Below are 19,866 nucleotides of genomic sequence, written 5' to 3'. Positions count from 1 at the left end.
CATTACCCCTTCACCCCCGCCACCCGTCCACCACTTAAGAGCACTGGAGGGGACAAGAACTTACGTCAGCGGAGCGCTCACCCTCCCACCTTTTTGTCCTCCGCCCTTCCCGAAAGGCCAAGCGGCAGGCAGAACTACGGAGAGGAACAAACTGATTGGGCTGTCCTGAGACACGTGACGCCCACAAGTCGTGGGACTTGTCGAGGAACAAACGGAAGCGCCCGGCAAAAGAGGGGTTTGAGCTGGGGGGGAGGGGGAACTAGAAGCTTGGGGGAGGAGCTACAGCGGTAGCTGCTGTCCCCGTTCTGCCAGCAATCGTGTCCAAGTCTCTGGTTATTGTCGAACGCTGTACATACACCAAGATACTACGGCGACATCGCTCGCTTGCCTGGCAGGAGTAGCCGTCGGCGCGAGCGGCAGCCGGGAATGGAAGCAGAGAACGGGGGCAGGTAAGGCTGGGGCGGAGCGCCGCCCTTCCCCCCGCGCCCCTCACGGCGGGGCTGGCCGGCGGGCGCGCGCACGCACGCTGGGGTCTTTAAGGGCTGCGGCCAGCTACAAAGGCTGGAGGCGCGCGTGCGCACTGCCACCCTGCTCTGGTCCTTCCTCACAGGGCCGTCCTGACGCGGCCTCTCTGGCGCCTGAACCCGGGCTTCAGTGGTTTCCGGCATCTGGCTGGCTTTAAGATGCGGTAGCAAACAACCAGCAGTCTCCTATTAATATTTCTGGTTGCCATTCTTGGCTGCGTTTCCCTTTACCCCTCATTATCATGCGAAGGAGCTGTGAAGATGCAGTATCATCGTATCCGTTCAGGAGTTTGCATTTTAGAATTAGGTTTACTGTGGCTTCCTTCCTGAAAAGACTTGCCGGAAGTATCGTCAGGGGCCACGAGGTAGAGAACACTGCCATCCTTGAGCGCTTGAATTCTGAGACTATGGATAACAGTCCAAGAAGTCCTCTAAAACCGTCCTCTAGTGGTCTGGGGGATGATCTCAAGAGTCTGCTTTTCACATGGCCTTTGGGGAGTGTTAAACGCGTGGAAGAAAACGTATTGCAAAGGCAGAGATTTCGAGATTTGAACGAGCAGAAAACCAAATGAAAATAATTAGATATGTTATATAACAGGGTCTTTTTTTTTTTTTAAAGTGATTATTATATTGGACTAAAATACTGTTAGACCTGTGAAGGATTATCCTTACTCTCAGTGGCTAATGGGCCCTGAAATTAGGCAAGACACTTCACATCCCTGGGCCCGTTCACGTTGTAGAATAGGGCATCTCTGGAATCCAGGTCTGACATTCTGTGAATCTGGGTTATGTGAAAAGGGTTAAATAACCAAAATAGTCTTGGGGTTTAGGAAAGGAGATACATGTACCTAAAGCAGGGACTTTATCTTGACTTTGTGGGTCAACTCTTGAAATAGAAAGTACTCCACTTCTTTCCCAGAACTTGGCAAATAAAAGAATTCAGCAGAACTCGTGAAAATCGCTCTGACCCTTGCGATCTTCAGATCAGAATTGAAACTTGAGTAAAAGCCTACTATCAAATAAACTACATTTGCCAACGAGGCCAAGAACTCTGTGAATAATTAGTCTTAAAAATATATCTTTGAAATTTATGGAGTCAAACTCCTTGTCCTTAGGTACCTAATACAGTGCTAACTGCGGGAGGAGTTGTGTGGTATATAGTAACTGTGCATGTTATAAGACCTCATTCAGTGTCTTATAAAGCAAGGTAATAGGTCTCTGGTACAATGTTTAGCTCCAAATTGACTTATAGTCTCTCTCCACTTAATCCATAGGGTTATAGATCATTTTAAAATTTAAACTTGCAAAATTTTAACCTCAGGAAAAACGGAGAATTCTGCAGTAATACTGTAAAGAGTTTATCCTTGGGGATTCTAAAATGACAGGCCCCAGATAATCCCAAGAAAGTGTTTTTCTGTCACCCTTACTTTGTGCTAATCCAGGAATGGAATGGAATGCTAGAAAATAATGAGTTTGCTTTTTACTTTAGAAAATTAATTTCAAAAAATTCAAAGAAAAAAAATACTATGGCTATAGACTCTTTTAAAAAGAGAAAATAGTTCAAGAGTCATAAGAAGCACTTACGGCCTAACCAGAGAGGAAAAAAGGAAGAGGGCCAGTATGTTTCTAATGAAATCAAGCATGAAAAGGACATTTACCAAAGACGGAAATAAGATGCTAAATCAAAAATGACTGGAAAAGTGTCGCATGGACCACTGAGAATACAGTCAGAAAACATTAACCCTTGAATAAGAGCAGGCATTCTAGAAGTGCTAAAAAAGAGCAAGAAGAACTCTTTTGGTTCGGTGTGGACAACGAAAAGGACAAGAAAGGTGTGGGTTTTCTGCCTAGTTTACATGGTGTTAGTAGTGACAGAAACATAAGCACTTACTGCTGATTTTTGTTTTTCATCTCCTATGTTAAAAAAAAGTGACTGCAGACTGGAAATGGGGGAATGAATGTTTGTAAGGGATATAAAGTTCAAGATCAATGAAGTCATTTAGGAAAACTTTTAATTGCTGTAGCAGAAATCATTATTTCCTTGCCTGGATGAGTTGGATTTCAAGTGAAAGGCCACATTAACAGCAGTGTTGGGGAACTTGTAGACAACAGGAGAGGGATCTGAAGCCAGAAAATAAATGCATGGGTCCCTGTTTCTCCCAAATGTGGAAGCTGCCCACTTAATTTATGGACTTTCATCCTAAATAAAATGATTACTTTTCAGTGGTCAGTGAGCATATTTAAAAGGAGCTAGTGACCACTGGGCTATAGTATAAGTTCAGAAAAAAAGCAAGACCTACAAAGCTGGGTCATTCCCTTTTAGATAATGACACTAGACTAGACAACATCAGAAAGTACCTAAAATATTTCTTCATTTCCTGCTGTTTTTATTACTGTCATGGCAAATTTAGTATATATATACCAGGCACTGTTTTAAGTGTTTTATGCCTGTTAACTAATTTAGTCCTCATAACCAATGAATTAGGTGCAGCTATTCTCAGTTTCTGATGTGGAATCTGGGACATAAAGAGGCCAAAGAACTTGTCTACCAAGCTAGTAAGTGGCAGAGCCGAAATTTAAACCCAGGCAGTGTGGCTTCAAACTTGCCTCCCGAACAACTGCCCTACCACTTGTGTGTGCAGATGGGCAGGCCGGGGAGTGGAGCAAGCTGAAGATGGATTGATAGCGGTCTCATTAGGTGAAATCAAACTGGTTAACTACAAAATCATTAAGGGCAGGCTGAAGAGAGGTCTATACTGATGTGCCATTTAGTTCTACCCCAATTTTGTTCTCTTCAGAAGTTTAACACCTTCAGGGTGCAGATGAAATGATAAGATCTGCCTGTGACCTAACTCTGGGACGGGTTTGTGGAATTGATGGGTTGGCTCAAAATCCAGCTCAATCCCAACTGGCTGGAATGGTGAATGATCTTTTACAAAGAGAGGCACACCCCTTTATTTAGGCGTGGAAAAATCAATGATACAAATGTGAGACGAGGGAGAGGTGTTAAAGGGGAAGTTTTCATCAATGGTGAACACAGTATGAATCAACAGTGTACTGTGAGCACCAGTAAAGCTGATAAGGATGAGGATGTTGATAGTCCTGCTCAGTTTCAGGATGAGGGGGATATATCTGAAGTATTTTTATTTTGTTTGCTTCTGAGCACCAAAAATGACCGAATAGTGAGGAAACTTGAAATCATACTATATGAAGAGTAGTTAATGAACTAGGGGCTCTTGCTTATTCTGCGTCTTTGTGTTTACAATTTCTGGTAGACTGTGCACAGCAAGTACCCAGTAATGTGTGGTGAATACACAGGCTTCCACTTAAGCAATATTGAATGTAGCCTTTAAATAGTTATGGTATTCCATCGTAGTTTACATAACTAGTCCTTTTTACTTGAGCATTGGTATTATTTAGCATTGATTGGTATTTTTCTAAGTATTCAGTGTTGTCTATGTTCGTTTAAATGAAGATAATAAAATGTTGCTATGAATGTTTATGTCCTTCTAAAATTCATGTGTTGAAACTTAATCCCCAGAATGATGATGGTGTTTGATGGTGGTGGGGATGGTCTTTAGGCAGTGATTAGTGCTCTTTTGAAAGAGATCCCAAGAGAGATCCGTCATCCCTTCTGCTGCGTGAAGATACATGGAGAAGGCAGCCCTCTCTGAACCTGGAAGCAGGCCCTTGCCAGACACTAAATCTGCCACCACTTTCCAACCTTGAAAACTGTGAGAAATAAGTATTTGTTCATTATCTACTCAGTCTATGGTATTTTGTTGTAGCGGCCCAAATGGACTAAAACAAGTGTATTTGGAAAGAGCAACTCAGATCTTTAAAATAGTGGAAAATAATTGTGGATTAAAGAAGTTGGAATTGTTCCTTTTAGAGAAAACCTTAAAGAATTAGTTTTTTGAAATATAGCAAAGTCCGAGTTAACGAGACTCCTCTGTCAGCTCTGTGTGTGTATGTTTTGAGAAAGACTATTAGGAAACAACACAGTTCATCAGGAAAATACACAATTTATCAATTGCAGACAACTATAAAAACCGACCCTTTGAGCAGTGCAGTTCAAGAGAAAGGGAGTGTGCATGAAGGTAGGAAAGAAGAAGGGGTTAGTGGCAGGAAAAGGAGGCAGCACACATACAGATGAGGACAAACATAAACGACAGGGAACCGTGATCAAGAGGAAATAAAACCATTCATACATACCTCCCTGACCGGGTAGCTCAGTTAGTTAGAGCGTCATCCCGATATGCCAAGGTTGTGGGTTTGATCTCCAGTCAGGACACATACAAGAAGCAACCAATGAATGCATAAGTAAGTTGAACAACAAATCTATGTTGCGTGTGCTCTCTTTTCCTTTTCATCTCTAAAATCAATTAAAAATCATTCGTACTTCTAAGTTTGATATCAGGGAGTTTAAAAAGAAAAAAAGAAAACTCTTTTGGGGTATGTTCTGGAGTCTGGGCATATTTGGTCCTATTTTCTACACATTCTCCATACACGAATGTAGGAATCACCAAATCTCACCTTCCATTTTCATGATGAGGGAACTTCGCTCCTACGAGGATGAATGACTTGACAAAGTGCTATTTTGTAGCTCTTCCTCTCCTACAGGGATAATTATTGTTCATAAACATTGCAGAATTCTGAGTTACAAAGTGAGTTATCGTATATAAATACAACAAGTGTATTTAAGAAATATGTTTACATTAAGGATGAAAGAAGTTTATGCTGCTTATAAATTTAACTACTATTAGATAGAAGAAAATGAGATTACCCAGAACCCTTTAGTTTTCTAGTATTCAGGTTCATGAAAGTCTTACTTTCTCCTGCCAAGCAACGAGAATATTGTAGTCACCCTTTTTCCTCTTGTTCTGGCTGTTAGGAAGCTGTAAGGTGATTGGACTAAATGTAACATTCAGAGAGCATATGTTACCTTAGAACTCACACATTCTATTTTCCATAGATTAATCTTTTTATTTCTGTTCTAATTTAATTTACCGCAAAGTGTCACTTAAATGTTATAAGTTTCTAGATTTCTTTCAGTGTTGATATGTAAAATATAAAACTCCAGTATTTTTCTTCATTATTTTTCACTTTATTCAACTGATTTTGAAAATATTAACTTTCAATTTGCAAACCCCAGAATTCTTAAGATCCTTAACAACCCCTAAATATGCTAAGGGAGTCACATTTTGCAAATTTATTTTTTAAGGTTCAGAATCCTTTTGTAACATGAATGGTGTCTCCCAAATTTACCTGTTTTGCCATGTACAATGTGCACCTTTTTTGCACAAATTTTTGAGGGAAAAATGAGGCACACAATACATGGGTATGATGATTACATACCATGGGTATAAATAATTCTCTGTATAATGCACACAAAAACATGGGCGCACATTATACACAGCACACGGTATGTGTTTTAAGTTTGGGTTTTTGTGAAGCACTCAAAATAGAACCCATCTGTAAAACTCTGAGAGAAGTAGCAGGAAGCTTGGGGGCGGGGGGGTGCGTAGGTGGCCTTCCTGAGTGTGACAGACTAAGAACAGACCTCGTGCATTTTTTGGCCACTCATTTATTGTGACCACGTGTCTTTATGTATTCCAGCTGAAAGTGGCTGTGAGCCTCTGGGAAAGCTGCCACTGGCCGCAGCCACAGTTCATTGTACTAAAGTTTCCAGAGGGTAAACTGCACGTGATCTTGCAATGTAACCTCGCCTTACCCAACTCTGCATTAGAATATTTAAATCATAAACATTCAACAACCAGTGTTTTGACAATTTACGATAAGAGCTATGAATAGTATTAAAGAAAGGTGTGAGAAAAAAAGGATGTTTTACTTTGTGCTGGGCACAATTTAAGCACTTCATTTCTCTTCATTTTTATATTTTAACTTCTTGTCCTTGGCTACATATTTTTTCTATGTGTTGCTTTAGTTTACAGTACTGTTTTATATTCTTTCCCACGTTAAAGCATATATTAAATGTTTTCCCCCTCTTTTACAGAATGTCAGTGTATTTAATTTTTAGGCTCTTAATAGTATTTTCTTATGTTAATGTTTGCTAAATCGTATTATTTTTATATTTTTTATATAATTTGAGAACAGTATATTTAAAGAAATAAAATTCTTCAGATACAGTTTAATATCTTTCTTACTAATTCTTAACTTTTTAAAATCAGTTTACCCTTAAGGATAATTTGAAATTAAAATGCCTTTCCTGCCCTGACTGGTGTGGCTTGGTTAGGCATCATCCCACAAAACCAAAGGTCACTGGCTTGATTCCTGGTCAGGGCACATGCCTGGGTTGTGGATTCAGTCCTAGGTCAGGGCATGTACAAAAGGCAGACGATCAGTGTTTCTCTCCTTCTCTTTCTCCCTCCATTCCCCTCTCTCTAAAAATAAATACATCTTAAAAAAACAATAAAATGCCTCTCTGATGGTTTGTCCATTGTTAAACAGTGGATTGAGCCTGTTTTTCTGTGCGAATCTGTTTTCTTTGCCAATAGCCCAGCCACCCATGGGTAGACCCTTTCCTTGTGTCTGCCTCACCCATTTACACTTTTCCAGAGGAATGCTTTGTTTGCCCTGTTTTACAACCATTTTATTAGGATATAATTTACATACTATAAAATTGACCCTCTTAAACTGTACTAGTTTGCCTTTTTAATTTCTGCTGAGCTCTCTGGGTTTGTTTGTTTTTTTTTAAGATTTTATTTATTTATTTTTAGACAGAGGGGAAGGGGAGAGAAACATCAACGTGTGGCTGCCTCTTGTGTGCTCCCGACTGGGGACCTGGCCCGCAACCCAGGCATGTGCCCTGATTGGGAATCAAACCAGTGACCCTTTGGTTTACAGGCTGACACTCAAACCCACTGAGCCACACCAGCCGGGGCTCCGAGTTCCCTGTCTTCCTTCTCCACATGCAAAGAGAAAGAAACCTAATAAGCAGAGTATCTTGCCACAGAACATACAACCTTTCTTTCCAAGTAGTAAACAGTACTTATCCACTTAATTTCCTAGTGTTTTTCTTCCTGCTGAGTATCATGGTATTATTTGGCATTAGCGTAACTTGAGTTTCATAAAATATATTCACTTCCTTAGCTTTGTGCTGATGGCAACAGCTTGAGATAGTGGTTTATGGTCATCAGAAATATTTTTGGGAAATATTTGTTGTCTGTGAAGGCCTCTGTTCCTTATATTAAACAGAATACTCTGAACAAAGTTTAAATCATGTTCAGAAGAAAGATCTAGAGTGGTTTTATTCCCCATGAATTCATAGACATTCGTGACATGTTCACTTCTAGTCCTCATTTAGTGGCAGAAAAAGCAAAATCCAAGAGACAATTAAAAAACAGATCCAATGAATGAATAAATAAATAAACAGGCAAATAAACCAAAACAGAACTTTAAATTAGATTGGAGGAGGGGTGGGAATGGGGAGATGTTAAAGTGTACAAACTTCCAGGTAGGAGAGGATGAAGAGGGGATAAACGGTGATGGCAGGGGACTTGACTTGGGATGGTGAACACACAATAACATATACAGTTGCTGTATTATAGAACTGTACACCTGCAACCTATATAATTTTATTAACCTGCGTCGCCCCAATAAATTCAGTAAAGTAAAAAAAAAAAAGAAAGAAAAAGATGAACCAGTTCTGGGGACTAATGCACAGGATCACCATGCTATTATTTACTTCAAAGTTGCTAAGAGAATAGATCTTAAATGTTCTCACCACAGAAAGAGATGGTAATTATGTGACAGGATGGAGGTGTTAGCTAAGGCTGCCAGTAGCAGTCATTTTGCAATATGCAAGTGTATCAAGGCAATATGCGGTAGACCTTTAACTGACACAATGTTATATATTAATTTTAGCTCAAAACCCTGGGGGAAAAGTAGGCTGGAGGAGGGTTAGATGGGGGGGAATCTTCGTGACAAGGGGAATAAATACTGGAGGTAGGAACCCAAGCTGTTTTTGTGTTCCTCTATGGACTAGTGGGCTTTTCAGGTCTCTCTACTAGAAAATCCCATGATCTCATTTCCGAGAAAGTACAGGCTGTCTTGACAGGACTGTCAAGTTTTATTGATGACACATCTTGTCATTAAACAATGTGAGAATTAATTAATGTTTGGTTAGTAGGCACTCAGCGAAGGTTGGGTGAATGTGTACATAGGAGAACAGAGCTTTCTCTTCACTTTGCATATGTTGTCAACCCTAAATAAATACTAGTCTGGTTTCAAAATATTTGGGTCCTGACAAATTTTTTACAGCTGATCATTTAAACTCACAGTTGGGTAATTTTATCCTCCTGTATTATATTTCATTGTTCTTTCAGTTATTCCCTTCAGCAACCTCAAGCTTTTTATACATTCCCATTTCAACAAATGATGGCTGAAGCTCCTAATGTGGAAGTCAGGAACGAGCAGCAAATACCAGCAGAGGTTCCAGAGCCAGCTGCTGCTCAAGAACCCAGACAAGGTACTTTTCACTGGGACACTATAGAAAAATTAGCTGTTGGATTAGCCAGTTTATTTAAGAAAGGGTTTACTTATGATTTTAGCTCTATTTTAGTGTTAAAATGTTTAACCCATTTTTAAGTACTTAGTATATGTCAGGCATGTGATAGATTTGGGGGGATAAAAGAACATGGATCCCACCCTGGAATATCCCATAATCTACTAGGGGGAAATAATAAGTAAGCACACGTGATGCCTCAGCACACAACGCAGTGAAGAGAGGCATACGGTGCTGTGAGAGCCCGTGGGGTTGACCCCTGACTCACACTGAGACTCAGGGGCAGCTCAGAAACTCAAGCTCAAGGGCAAGGAGACTTTATCCCCATGAAGAATGGGCGGGGAGAGGTTCAGGTCGAGGGAGAAGCATGCGCCAAGCACAGACAGGAAGAAGCGTGACACCAGTGATTCTCTATCATTGGATTCTGGGTTATTGCAAAGAAATGGTGAGAGATGAGCCAGTATAGGGGGCAGGTAAAGCTTGATTAACCTAAAAAAAAATGCATTGGGTTGGCCAAAAAGTTCATTCAGTTTTTTCTGTAAAATAAAAGACACATTTTTTATTTTCACCAATAACTTTACTGATTTGGATATTTTGAATATGTCGGCTGTCTCCCACATGGTACAATGTTGATAGTTCTCAATGGATGTCTTGATTTGATCACTGTCTACTTCAACTGGTCTATCAGACCGTGGAGTATCATCCAGAGAGAAATCTCCAGCACGAATCTTTGCAGACCATTTTTGACACGTTCCATCAGTCACAGCATCTTCTCCATACACTGCACAGATCTTTTTTTGCGTTTCAGTTGCATTGTTACCTTTCTTGAAATAATAAAGCATAATTACTGAAAATGTCACTCATTTTCTTCCATCTTCAATATTAAAATGGCTACACAAAAATTCACCAATTTTGATGTTTTTTTTAAATGCAAACAAAATTGTTTCTAATGAAGTTAAAGACAACTAAGTGCTACTAGAGTCATCTTACAGAAAAAACCAAATGAACTTTTTGGCCAGCCCAATACATCCTATCCTGAAGACAATAGGAAGCGTTGAGAGAATGTAAGCAAAGAGTGACTTTAGTATAATGACATTTAAAAATACCAGCCTGGCCCTTACTGCTGTGGCTCAGTAGATTGAACATCAGCCTGTGAACTGAAATGTTGCAAGTTCCATCCCTGGGAAGGGCACATGCCTGGGTTATGGGCCAGGTCCTCAGCGGTGTATGAGAGGAAACCAACTGATGTTTCTCTCCCTCTCTTCCTCCCTCCCTTCCCATACCTCTAAAAATAAATAAATAAAATATTTCAAAAATAAAATGTCAGCCTAGAAATGTATACCTGAAACCTATATAATTTTAATAACCAATGTCACCCCAATACATTCAGTCAATCCATCAATAAAATAAAAATATCAGTCTGCAAGTATTACAGAGGATAGATCGGGTGGTGGAAATCTGAGGACAGAATAAAGAGGACCTGAAGGGGTGGAGAAGGACAGAATTAGGAACTGCTCAGGAGGTAGAATTCATTACCTGGCCATGGTAAATGGCTTTCTTGGGGGGACGAGGGAAAAAGAGGAATCTGGAAGTAAGTGCCATGCAGTTGGACGAAGGAGGTACCACTCACTGAGATAGAGAATTAGAAGGCAAGGGAACCGATCTGGGGGTTAGGGAGTGGAGGGAAGGTCATGGCTTTCCCCAGTGCAGCAGGACTGTATGAGAAATGTGTTCAGAGTTCCAGTTCATGATTGCAGGAGCATGTCTAACTCCACTGCATTGGCGATAGCCCTGCCCTTGACTCCTGCCTTCTGGGCAGGCGGCCCAAGTACTTTCTCAGCCATAAGCTGGTGAAGGGGGATCCCTTGGCCTAGGAGTGGAAAGGAGGGATGGGAGGCCCGGGTGGAGAAACACCAAACATTAGTGGCATGGTGTAGGAGCCTGAGAAATTATAGCAGAGATGTTAAAGAACTAAGGGGAAGAAAACCTGGGCTTCCTGTTGGATACTTTGGGACAGTGGTTTGTTCCAAGGTGACTTTTGCCCCCTGGGGACATTTGTCATTGTCTGGAGACACCTTTGATTGTCTTGACTGGCAGAGTGCTACTGGCCTCTAGTGGCACAGGCCAAGGTTCCTGTTAAATATAGAATGTTAAACATTCTATGATGTACTGGACAGGACTCCACCAGCAAAAATTATTCAGTTTAGGGTATCAGTAGTGCTGAGACTGAGAAACTCTGCTTTAGGTCCTGAGATCAGATCCCTGATCTTGCCTTTTGAAAAAATACTGCCAGCCAGAGACTTCATCCTCTGCACCTCTGAAATTACCTCTCTGGCAGTGTGTGGAACAGAGTATCGACTCATAATCTCTAAAACCAGCCCACAAGCTATTTGAGGCTTTCTACTGCTGAAATTATGGGGAAATTGAGTTAAAATGTTTCCTCTCCCCTCTGTTTTGGTATCTCCTTATCCTTTTATTTGTCTACTTAACTGTTTATGTATTTACATTTAGAGTTCCTATAAAATAGTACATAGATATTTTGTATCCAAGGGGAGGCCAAGATGCCAGGTAAGATTGTGTGAAAAATTAATCTGATTATTAGGAAGGTTTCATCTCAAGAAGAGCCAGTAGAGGAAGGAGAGTAGGGGATGGGCCACATGAACCCAGTTCTAGGGTGAAACAGTGGGGAGCTATTGTAGAAGAGACTGATGCTGGGAAATAGAAGGGAAAGGTACAAAGAATGTTGATAGGGTGAGTTTTCTGGGAAAGCAGCCTAGAGTTTGTAATTATGGTTTTCTGCATCACATCCTGGAAATCATTGTGTTTCAGAGACTCCAAAGGGAAGGAAAAGAAAAACAACACAACCGAAAAAACCAGTGGAACCCAAAAAACCTGCCGAGGCCAAAAAGTCTGCCAAGTCCACAAAATCAAAAGAAAAGCAAGAAAAAATTACAGACACTTTTAAAGTGAAAAGGAAAGTTGACCGTTTTAATGGTGTTTCAGAAGCCGAACTTTTGACCAAGACTCTCCCAGATATTTTGACCTTCAATCTGGACATTGTGATTGTAAGGATTTTTGTCCTCATTCGGTTTTATAAATAGCATTGGTGGATTAACCTAACCTTTATCTGTGCAAATAATTTTGCTGAAAAGGACCATTTCTAAGAATCCTTTTGGTAGTGAATGGTGTCACCTTCACGAGGTTGTATTATTTGGGAGTGCTTAAGGGGGTGGGCTCCCAAGTGGGGCAGTCTGGTTTCCATCCCTGCCATGTGGGTTTGACCCTAGACAAGCCTTAACCTTTTTGAACACCAGTTGCCTCATTGGTGAAACAGGGGTGATAATAGTACCTCCCTCGCAGGGGTGCAATTAAGTTAAATAATCCGTGTTAATTCCCATAGGTTGCATGACATGTGAGTTCTCCATAAGTGATAACATTGGTTGTGAACTTTGATTTCTGTCTGTGATTGTAAGAAACATCAGCATGCAGACAGCTGTGTGGGTGATGGGGCGTAAGCTGCTCGGTGAGAGTTGAGAAGCAGGTGTGTGGCTGGCCCTGGGATCAGGCGGACCGATTGCTCCAGAACCTCTTTCTTTTCAGCCCAGTTGGGTGGGAGTCGGGGCCTGGAGATATGAGGGAGTAAAACTGGTTTTTAAAAACGACAGCAAAACTTTCAACATAAGGGAAATTTCTTTCCTCGGAATGGGATACCTTGTTCAGGCCAAGAGTAGGTAATAAACAATATTGTTTATGATACCAGATTAAATTTTTATTTTAATAAATTCAGTTTTGTCCGCCACTCTCCAAAGAAACCCTAGAGCCAAAACCCTGCTAAATGTATAAACTTTTTTTTCAGATTGGCATAAACCCAGGACTAATGGCTGCTTACAAAGGGCATCATTACCCTGGACCTGGAAACCATTTTTGTAAGTGGTTACTTTTTTACTATTATTTCACTTTTACACTAGATATGTTTCTTAATAGTTTAGGTTTTTTAAAAAATACCTAATTGTGTTTTTAATAAGAGATCATATATATTTGTAAACATACATACATGTTTTCTCTGTGTGCACATAGAATGACACATCACTGCTAACACTTTGGATTATGAGAGTGGAGGGGCATGAAGAGGAGTACTTTCTCTTAGTTTTACTACTTTTTTTAAAGACTTTTTTTAGTTGTTACCTACAGACACAGCAACCATAGCACATTGTTGATCGATCCAGATTTCTGCTGATCATGTTTCCTAAGAGACATGAAATGCCTGATCATTGGCCGTCAAGTGAAGTGCTGTGATTGGAGACATTCTGTACGGATACTTCATATCTAGCAGAAAATGGTATTAACCACCGTCCTACATGTAGAGTGAGCCCTAAAACCAAGTATAACTACTGCCATGTTGTCCGGTATATAAGTCGTCTTACGTAGTAGCACTGCCTCATAGAACAAGGCTTGCTGTGTGTAGGCCCTCAGGAAATACTAGTTGACTATCTAAGTGTAACATGAAAAACATTTAGGGCAAACGATAATAGTATGTTTTTGGAATGAAGAGCATTTGTCTCCATTATTTTATTATTTATTTATTTATAAAATTTTATTGTTATTCTGTTACAGTTGTCCCAGTTTTTCCTCCTTTGCCCGCCTCTGCGTAGCCCACCCCCACTCTAGAGAACTTTGAACTTTTCATTTTCTCCACTGTTAAGGTGTTTGTTCTGAGTCTGTCAGTGTATGTTTATCTGTTTGAGGTGTTCCGGGGCAGGTGGCAATATCACCAGTTATTAAACAGGAGGACTGTTTCAGAGTTTCCTACACTGACGGGCATGTATTCTCAGCAGGCATTTACCTTGTCCCCTCCGTGAAAAGCAAGTAATAATAGTAGTATCTCATAAGATAATTATGATGATTAAATGAGATAATACATGCAAAGGGCTTAGCATAGTACCTAGCGTATAGTAATTGCTTGGTATAGTATTTGACCTATGTTATAATCTGGGTTTTTTGTTTTTTTTTAAATTCGAGAATAGGTTATAGACCACCACATCAATCCATAGGGCAGAAACCTTTGATCATCTATGGAAATAAACTAAACCCTCTTTTTTACAGGGAAGTGTTTGTTTATGTCAGGACTGAGTGAGGTCCAGCTGAGCCATATGGATGATCACACTTTACCGGGGAAGTATGGCATTGGATTTACCAATATGGTGGAAAGGACAACACCGGGAAGCAAGGATCTTTCCAGGTGATTGTATAATGTATTTTTGTAGGTTGGAACCTCAACCATGCTGGTGCCTCACATACTCTAAGAATACCGTATGTGTCTAGTTCAAGCTGAGCTTAACAAACTGTGAATTGATCTTTTATTGAAAGCTATCTGAATTCAGTACGTTATAAATACTGCCATACTTATATTTTGATGACTTTTTAATTTAATTTTAGTAAAGAATTTCGTGAAGGAGGACGTATTCTAGTGCAGAAATTACAGAAATATCAGCCACGAATAGCAGTGTTTAATGGAAAATGTAAGATTTACTTTTAATTTTATTGTTTTTCCTTGGTAACATGATGGGCAATGTAAATATGTTTGTATTTCATTTTAGGTATTTATGAAATTTTTAGTAAAGAAGTTTTTGGAGTAAAGGTTAAGAACTTAGAATTTGGACTTCAACCTCATAAGATCCCAGACACAGAAACTGTAAGTCCTTAAAATTACATTTGTAAATCAGCTAAATACGAATTTTTCTAGCTAATTTGTCTTTTTTTATTCTATCCATTGTAATTTATGCCATCAAAAATACTGTATTTTGTTGAATAATAGCTGTATATCAACTTGAACTAATATTTATAAATTAATTTAGATACTGATATGCTTTTATTTTCTCTTTCTAAAGAAACATTTGTCAGATAAATGCCTTAAATGGTGTTATGTTATTTGGCTAAATACTGAGAGGAGTTGGCTCACATCCTACATTCAAAATATATTTAATGGCATATTCTTATCAAATTCAAGTGAGTTAGCCCTTACTCAGTTGTGAAACAGACATGTAAATGGAGACGTCCTCATTCGTGAAACCCTAATTGCTCCACTGTCGTTTGAGAGCCATGTCGACAGCACAGCCCAGTTGCGGGCACATCTGGCCACCATGACTGGCACCTGGTGCTACTGTCTTACACATAAAGGCATTGTGAAATGACACAGTGGTTTTCTGCAGACATTTGAGTCAAACTGTGCTTCTTAAGCACAGTTTTTAGTTGTGTTTACAACCTAAAAAAAAAATAGCACGCGTGCAGAAACCCGCATGTTATAGACAGCATTTTAAATGACAGAGAAGCCAGCGTGCTGACAGGTATTTGTGGACACCTCAGAATGAAGTTTCTGCCTTTCTTCGGGTTTTAACTTCTCATAAGTATGTGATTGATCAAGTGGGTGGTAGCATTGATCTTTAAATTGAGGCCTAACCTCATCCACATGGGTAAAATTGTACATGTGAGTTCGCTGTTTCCTAAGGAGCAGTGCATTATTGTCCCTTAAATGGCAGGTGAGGCTCAGGTGTGCCAGGCTCCTGTCCATGTGATCGGAGCAGCGCGATAGTAAGTGAACTTAAATCATACCGTGATGGGTAGTTTTAGCTCTTACAATGAGCTGTAAGGACATTTCTTTTGTTTAAATGTTGTTCTTTATCTTAAAATATTCAGTTATTGATAAAGTTAGTGATTCAATTTTGAAACAAAAAATATCTACTTTTTCAAGTTTCAGGATCCCTTTAATTGAAGAATATTCTGAGATTGGGTAATGTGCTGTTACAAAACTTGATAGCATTTGTACCTATATATCAAAGCCTCATAAACAGAATAAAATAACTGAATAATATTTTTTTTTCTGTAATACAGGATAAGGAGACCAATTTTAAAATAGTGAAAATTGTACCTGGAAAGTCCGTAATCTAGCAGTCTCACTTTTTACATATAAAAGTTACGCTCTTGAAGGACAGTTTGTTGCTACCATCCAAATATTTTTCTCCCTACCTATGCCACTTTTAGGAACTTATCCAACAGATACACACACACATATTCTAAATAAAATATGTACAAGGTTTTTCATAGCTGACAATATTAAAAGATTGGAAGCCACTTACATGCCCACAGTTGGACTCTGGTTAAATAAATATGAAAAGCACTACACATTTATAAGAACAGGAGCTGTTTTTATTCTGATAGAGAATTATCTCAAAAGCAAGGTGCAGGATGGAGAAGAGAGCATGTTACCATTTGTGTGTGTTTTAAAAGGGGTGAGGGAGAGTTATTTGTTCAGACGCATTTGATGGGACAGCCGTGGACTACCTCTGCGACTAGCGACCTTGATGGCCCTGGAGGAGTGAATGCCAGGCAGACAGAGACCGCTGGGTGGGAAGGCTGCATTGTAAACTTCCCTGCCTTTTTCTGCCTTTGCAGCTGTGAGCCCCGTATTTACTGCTGAAGAGAAAAGACTATTAATGGATAGATGGACACGGTGGTTAGCCCCCTTGTGTTTTATTTATTAAAATACTTTGTAATGGGTAAATATTACAAATTTGAACTCGAACACAGCTACTTTTGTTGATTTTTCATATATTGTTATGTGGTAAGAATCAAGCTATTAACCCCAAAAAAGACAGATTTCCTAGTCTCCATAGGAGGGGATTCAATAGAATTACAAGATTCCGTAACTATAAAATCTTATGATTCCAGCTCTGCTATGTGATGCCGTCATCCAGTGCAAGATGCGCTCAGTTTCCTCGCGCCCAGGACAAAGTTCATTACTATATTAAGCTGAAAGACTTAAGGGATCAGTTGAAAGGCATTGAACGAAACACAGATGTTCAGGAGGTTCAGTACACGTTTGACCTACAGCTTGCCCAAGGTGTGTTGCCGTTGTCATGCTTGTGTTCATTTCATGTGGACAGACACTGCAGGAAGTCTGCTGGGGATTTAACAGCAGGAGAAGGGAAAGCAGTTATATGTGCAGCCAGAGAGCTCTGATAATGGGTATGAGCCACTGTTAAAATCTCCTTTTATTATGGTCTTCCACCTAATCTGGTGCTGCTACCGATGTTGAGGCTGTAAGAAACACTGTCACCCACCTAAAGTGAAACCTTAAAGGCTCTACTAGTTCTTATGAGTTAAGGTAGTATATGTTATAAAAAGCGAAAAAGATGTATCTCAGTATACATGAACATTCAAGAAAAAGATAGGATCATGATTTCCAAATAAAGCTACTTTTAAAAATTGTTGTACAAACTCTGTTTTAAATCTCTTCACCTTCCTCAACAGAGGATGCAAAGAAGATGGCTGTTAAGGAAGAAAAATATGACCCGGGTTACGAAGCAGCGTATGGTGGTGCTTATGGTGCAAATCCACACAGCAGTGACCCTTGCAGCTTCTCTTCAAACGGGCTACGTATGTTCCTTTCCCTATGTCTGTGCTTTCAAAGACTCGCTTTGTCAGGATTGGGGGCGCGGAGGGAGGGAAGTTCTTTCAAAAAAGTAAATTATAGTAATTCTTAACTAGTAATATAAAAATCTGTATAGTGACTTACAGAGAAAATGTGGTGGTTATTTAATGTCTAACTACACAAACTTACAGCTCATTTTCTTTAAGTCACTAATTTTAATGAGTCATCTTAGTTGTATTTTCCTCCGTGAAAATGAGCATTTATTAGTCCTGTATCTGGAAATAGAACAGAAACTTATCACTGTATTCAAGAAGCTTGCTTAACTATTTTAATAACAGTTGTCCTTTACTGGAGAGTTCAATCTCCTAATTTGGTATTTTAACGCTTTTACACAGAATAAGCTAACCTTTTCCCCCTTCCCTGCAGCAGCCAACAGTGGAGAATCAACTTTCAGTGACATTCCAAATGGGCAGTGGCTGAGCCAGTCGTTTACAGAACATATTCCTTCCATGAATAATCACTGTGGGATGCAAGAACAGGAGGAAGGAAACCAAGCTTAAGAATGGTGCTTCTCAGCCCTGCTGAAATGCTGCAGTTTTAATGCAGTTGTCAAGAAGCAGCCCTCAGTTTGCTAACTGAAGTATTTTATGAGTTTTTCTCTGATGATGTAATCATAGTACAGTTGCGTGGTAGAATCAACTGTATGAACTTAAGTAGTTTGGAAGGAAAATGTAGGGGTTTTTTTTTTAATATGAGTTTTTGTATTTGAATTAACCATCATTCCAGCATTTTATAAAGCCTTTTTCATTTATGAAGAAATTGATTTTCTTTTGGGAGTCACTTTTAATCTGTAATTTTAAAATGCAACAGTCTGAATATTTATATTTGATTATTAACGGTGCATAAATCTAGATACACCATTATCCCTTTTATGCCTAAGAAGGGCATACTCATAATAAGAATTACCCCCGGTAAAGAGGTGGATGTGTAGACTCACGTGAAGCCAAGCCTCAGTGGAGTCGCGCGCGCACTCAGACCTCTTTACCAGCGGTGACCATGTGTGAGAGCTGCTCACTCGTACAAATGTAGAGGGTGGCCTTGCAGCGGCCAGGCTGTCCTGGCCTTACCAGGCAGGGCATTGCACCCTGGCTTTGGCCTCCGCACCCCTGTGTGTACTCCTTCCTCTAAGAGGCAGAAACTCTTCTGCCGGGGTGGTGGGCTCCAGAGAATGCGGCAGGCCTTTTAAATATTGTTACTACATCTGTGTTTTACTTGAGAGACATACATTTGATAGGGAAGGAACTGAATTTCTCTTTCCACATCTACCACCATTCAAATCTTATCCTCCTTGGCTCTAAGGGTGTAACACGGAACGTGATGAAAAATGCACCTTCAGGCTGAGCAACACGACGCTGGAGGTGTTCAATAATCTTATTCAAACTGGTGCTTTATGTACATGAGATGTACTGATATAAGTGATACAGAATATTTTCGCTAGTTAAATCTAATAAGCCAGGAATTTAAAAAATCCTTTCTCTACATCATTGCTCTTTGTTACTGTGGACTAAGTTAACCTTATGGCAAGGTGGTTTTGAAGTAATGTACCTTTGTGGTTTTCTAATGCGTTCTCCAAGGTGCTACAAATATAGTCCAGATGGCTAGGCCTGGCAGATATAAAGCTGGGTATTTGGAAATGCCATTTGCATTTACTCCTGATCACTTATACCCAAGGAGCATGCTTTTCAATATGAAAATGTTTATCGGGTGTTTTTCTTTTTTCCCCTAAAAGATTATATGGTCTGTTTTTTATAATAAGAGAAACAAATCCTTGTTGTGAATCTTAACATGCTCTTTAGCTGTGGCTATGATGGATTTTATTTTCCTTTAGTCTAGATCAAGCTGTGTAAAAGTCATTCATGTTATTTAAATCCTGTACTGTACTGCTGTTTACATGGATGTTTTGTGCAGGTGCTTTGAAGTGCCTTGCATCAGGGATTAGGAACAATTGAATTATTTTTTCATGGGATTATGTAAAGCATGTAACTAGGTATCGCTTTGGTATATAATAATTTGTAGCCTTACAATAGGTTTTTTTTTTTTATTTAAGTGGAGAAAATACCCTTTAAATTATGGACACTCACTGGAGAATAGGTTTGAGGATTTTCCAACTACAACGATGGTGTTTTCATTAAATATGACAGATGAGTAAATGTTGATATATCCTGTACATGACAATGTGAGACTTTTTCATTAAATAATATTGAAAAAGTTTTTAAATTCACTGGAAAGTCTGATGGTTTTTACAATAAAAAGATGTTAAGAATGATTACCCTTAAGTTGCAGGCTTTTCTGTAGCAAGACTTTCTGGTATTCTTTCCTCCTTTATA

At 39.5% G+C, this 19,866-nt stretch overlaps 2 protein-coding genes across 6 annotated transcripts in view; one reads left to right on the top strand and one right to left on the bottom strand.

Annotated features, from left to right (window-relative positions):
- Positions 1 to 480, bottom strand: part of LOC129071372 (ubiquinol-cytochrome-c reductase complex assembly factor 6) — an 8,928-nt gene extending 8,448 nt beyond the window's left edge. The window contains exon 1 of one of the 3 annotated variants that reach the window (XM_054574613.1): positions 357 to 480. The gene's annotated coding sequence lies outside the window, so the exon portion shown is untranslated. Of the gene's footprint in view, positions 1 to 64; positions 125 to 356 lie in introns of those variants that run through there. The other 2 variants (XM_054574612.1, XM_054574611.1) reach the window with 2 other exon arrangements.
- On the top strand, positions 276 to 19,866 carry TDG (thymine DNA glycosylase). Of its 3 annotated transcripts, none has more exons than XM_054574609.1 (10): positions 276 to 449; positions 8,873 to 9,015; positions 11,881 to 12,116; positions 12,908 to 12,977; positions 14,155 to 14,290; positions 14,488 to 14,570; positions 14,649 to 14,743; positions 16,777 to 16,948; positions 17,359 to 17,484; positions 17,909 to 19,866. In XM_054574609.1, the coding sequence occupies exons 1-10, from the start codon at positions 427 to 429 to the stop codon at positions 18,037 to 18,039; spliced, it is 1,215 nt and encodes a 404-aa protein (XP_054430584.1). In that variant the 5' UTR covers positions 276 to 426; the 3' UTR covers positions 18,040 to 19,866. The 3 variants fall into 3 exon arrangements, with proteins under 3 accessions (XP_054430584.1, XP_054430583.1, XP_054430585.1); XM_054574608.1 differs by having other exon boundaries at positions 17,906 to 19,866; XM_054574610.1 differs by lacking the exon at positions 276 to 449 and adding an exon at positions 4,033 to 4,258 and having other exon boundaries at positions 17,906 to 19,866.

Source organism: Pteronotus mesoamericanus, unplaced genomic scaffold, assembly GCF_021234165.1.
Source record: "Pteronotus mesoamericanus isolate MK-2021 breed Mesoamerican mustached bat unplaced genomic scaffold, CSHL_Meso_final contig_263, whole genome shotgun sequence".
Classification (NCBI taxonomy): Eukaryota; Metazoa; Chordata; class Mammalia; order Chiroptera; family Mormoopidae; genus Pteronotus; species Pteronotus mesoamericanus.
This window is presented reverse-complemented; position numbering and strand designations above follow the sequence as displayed.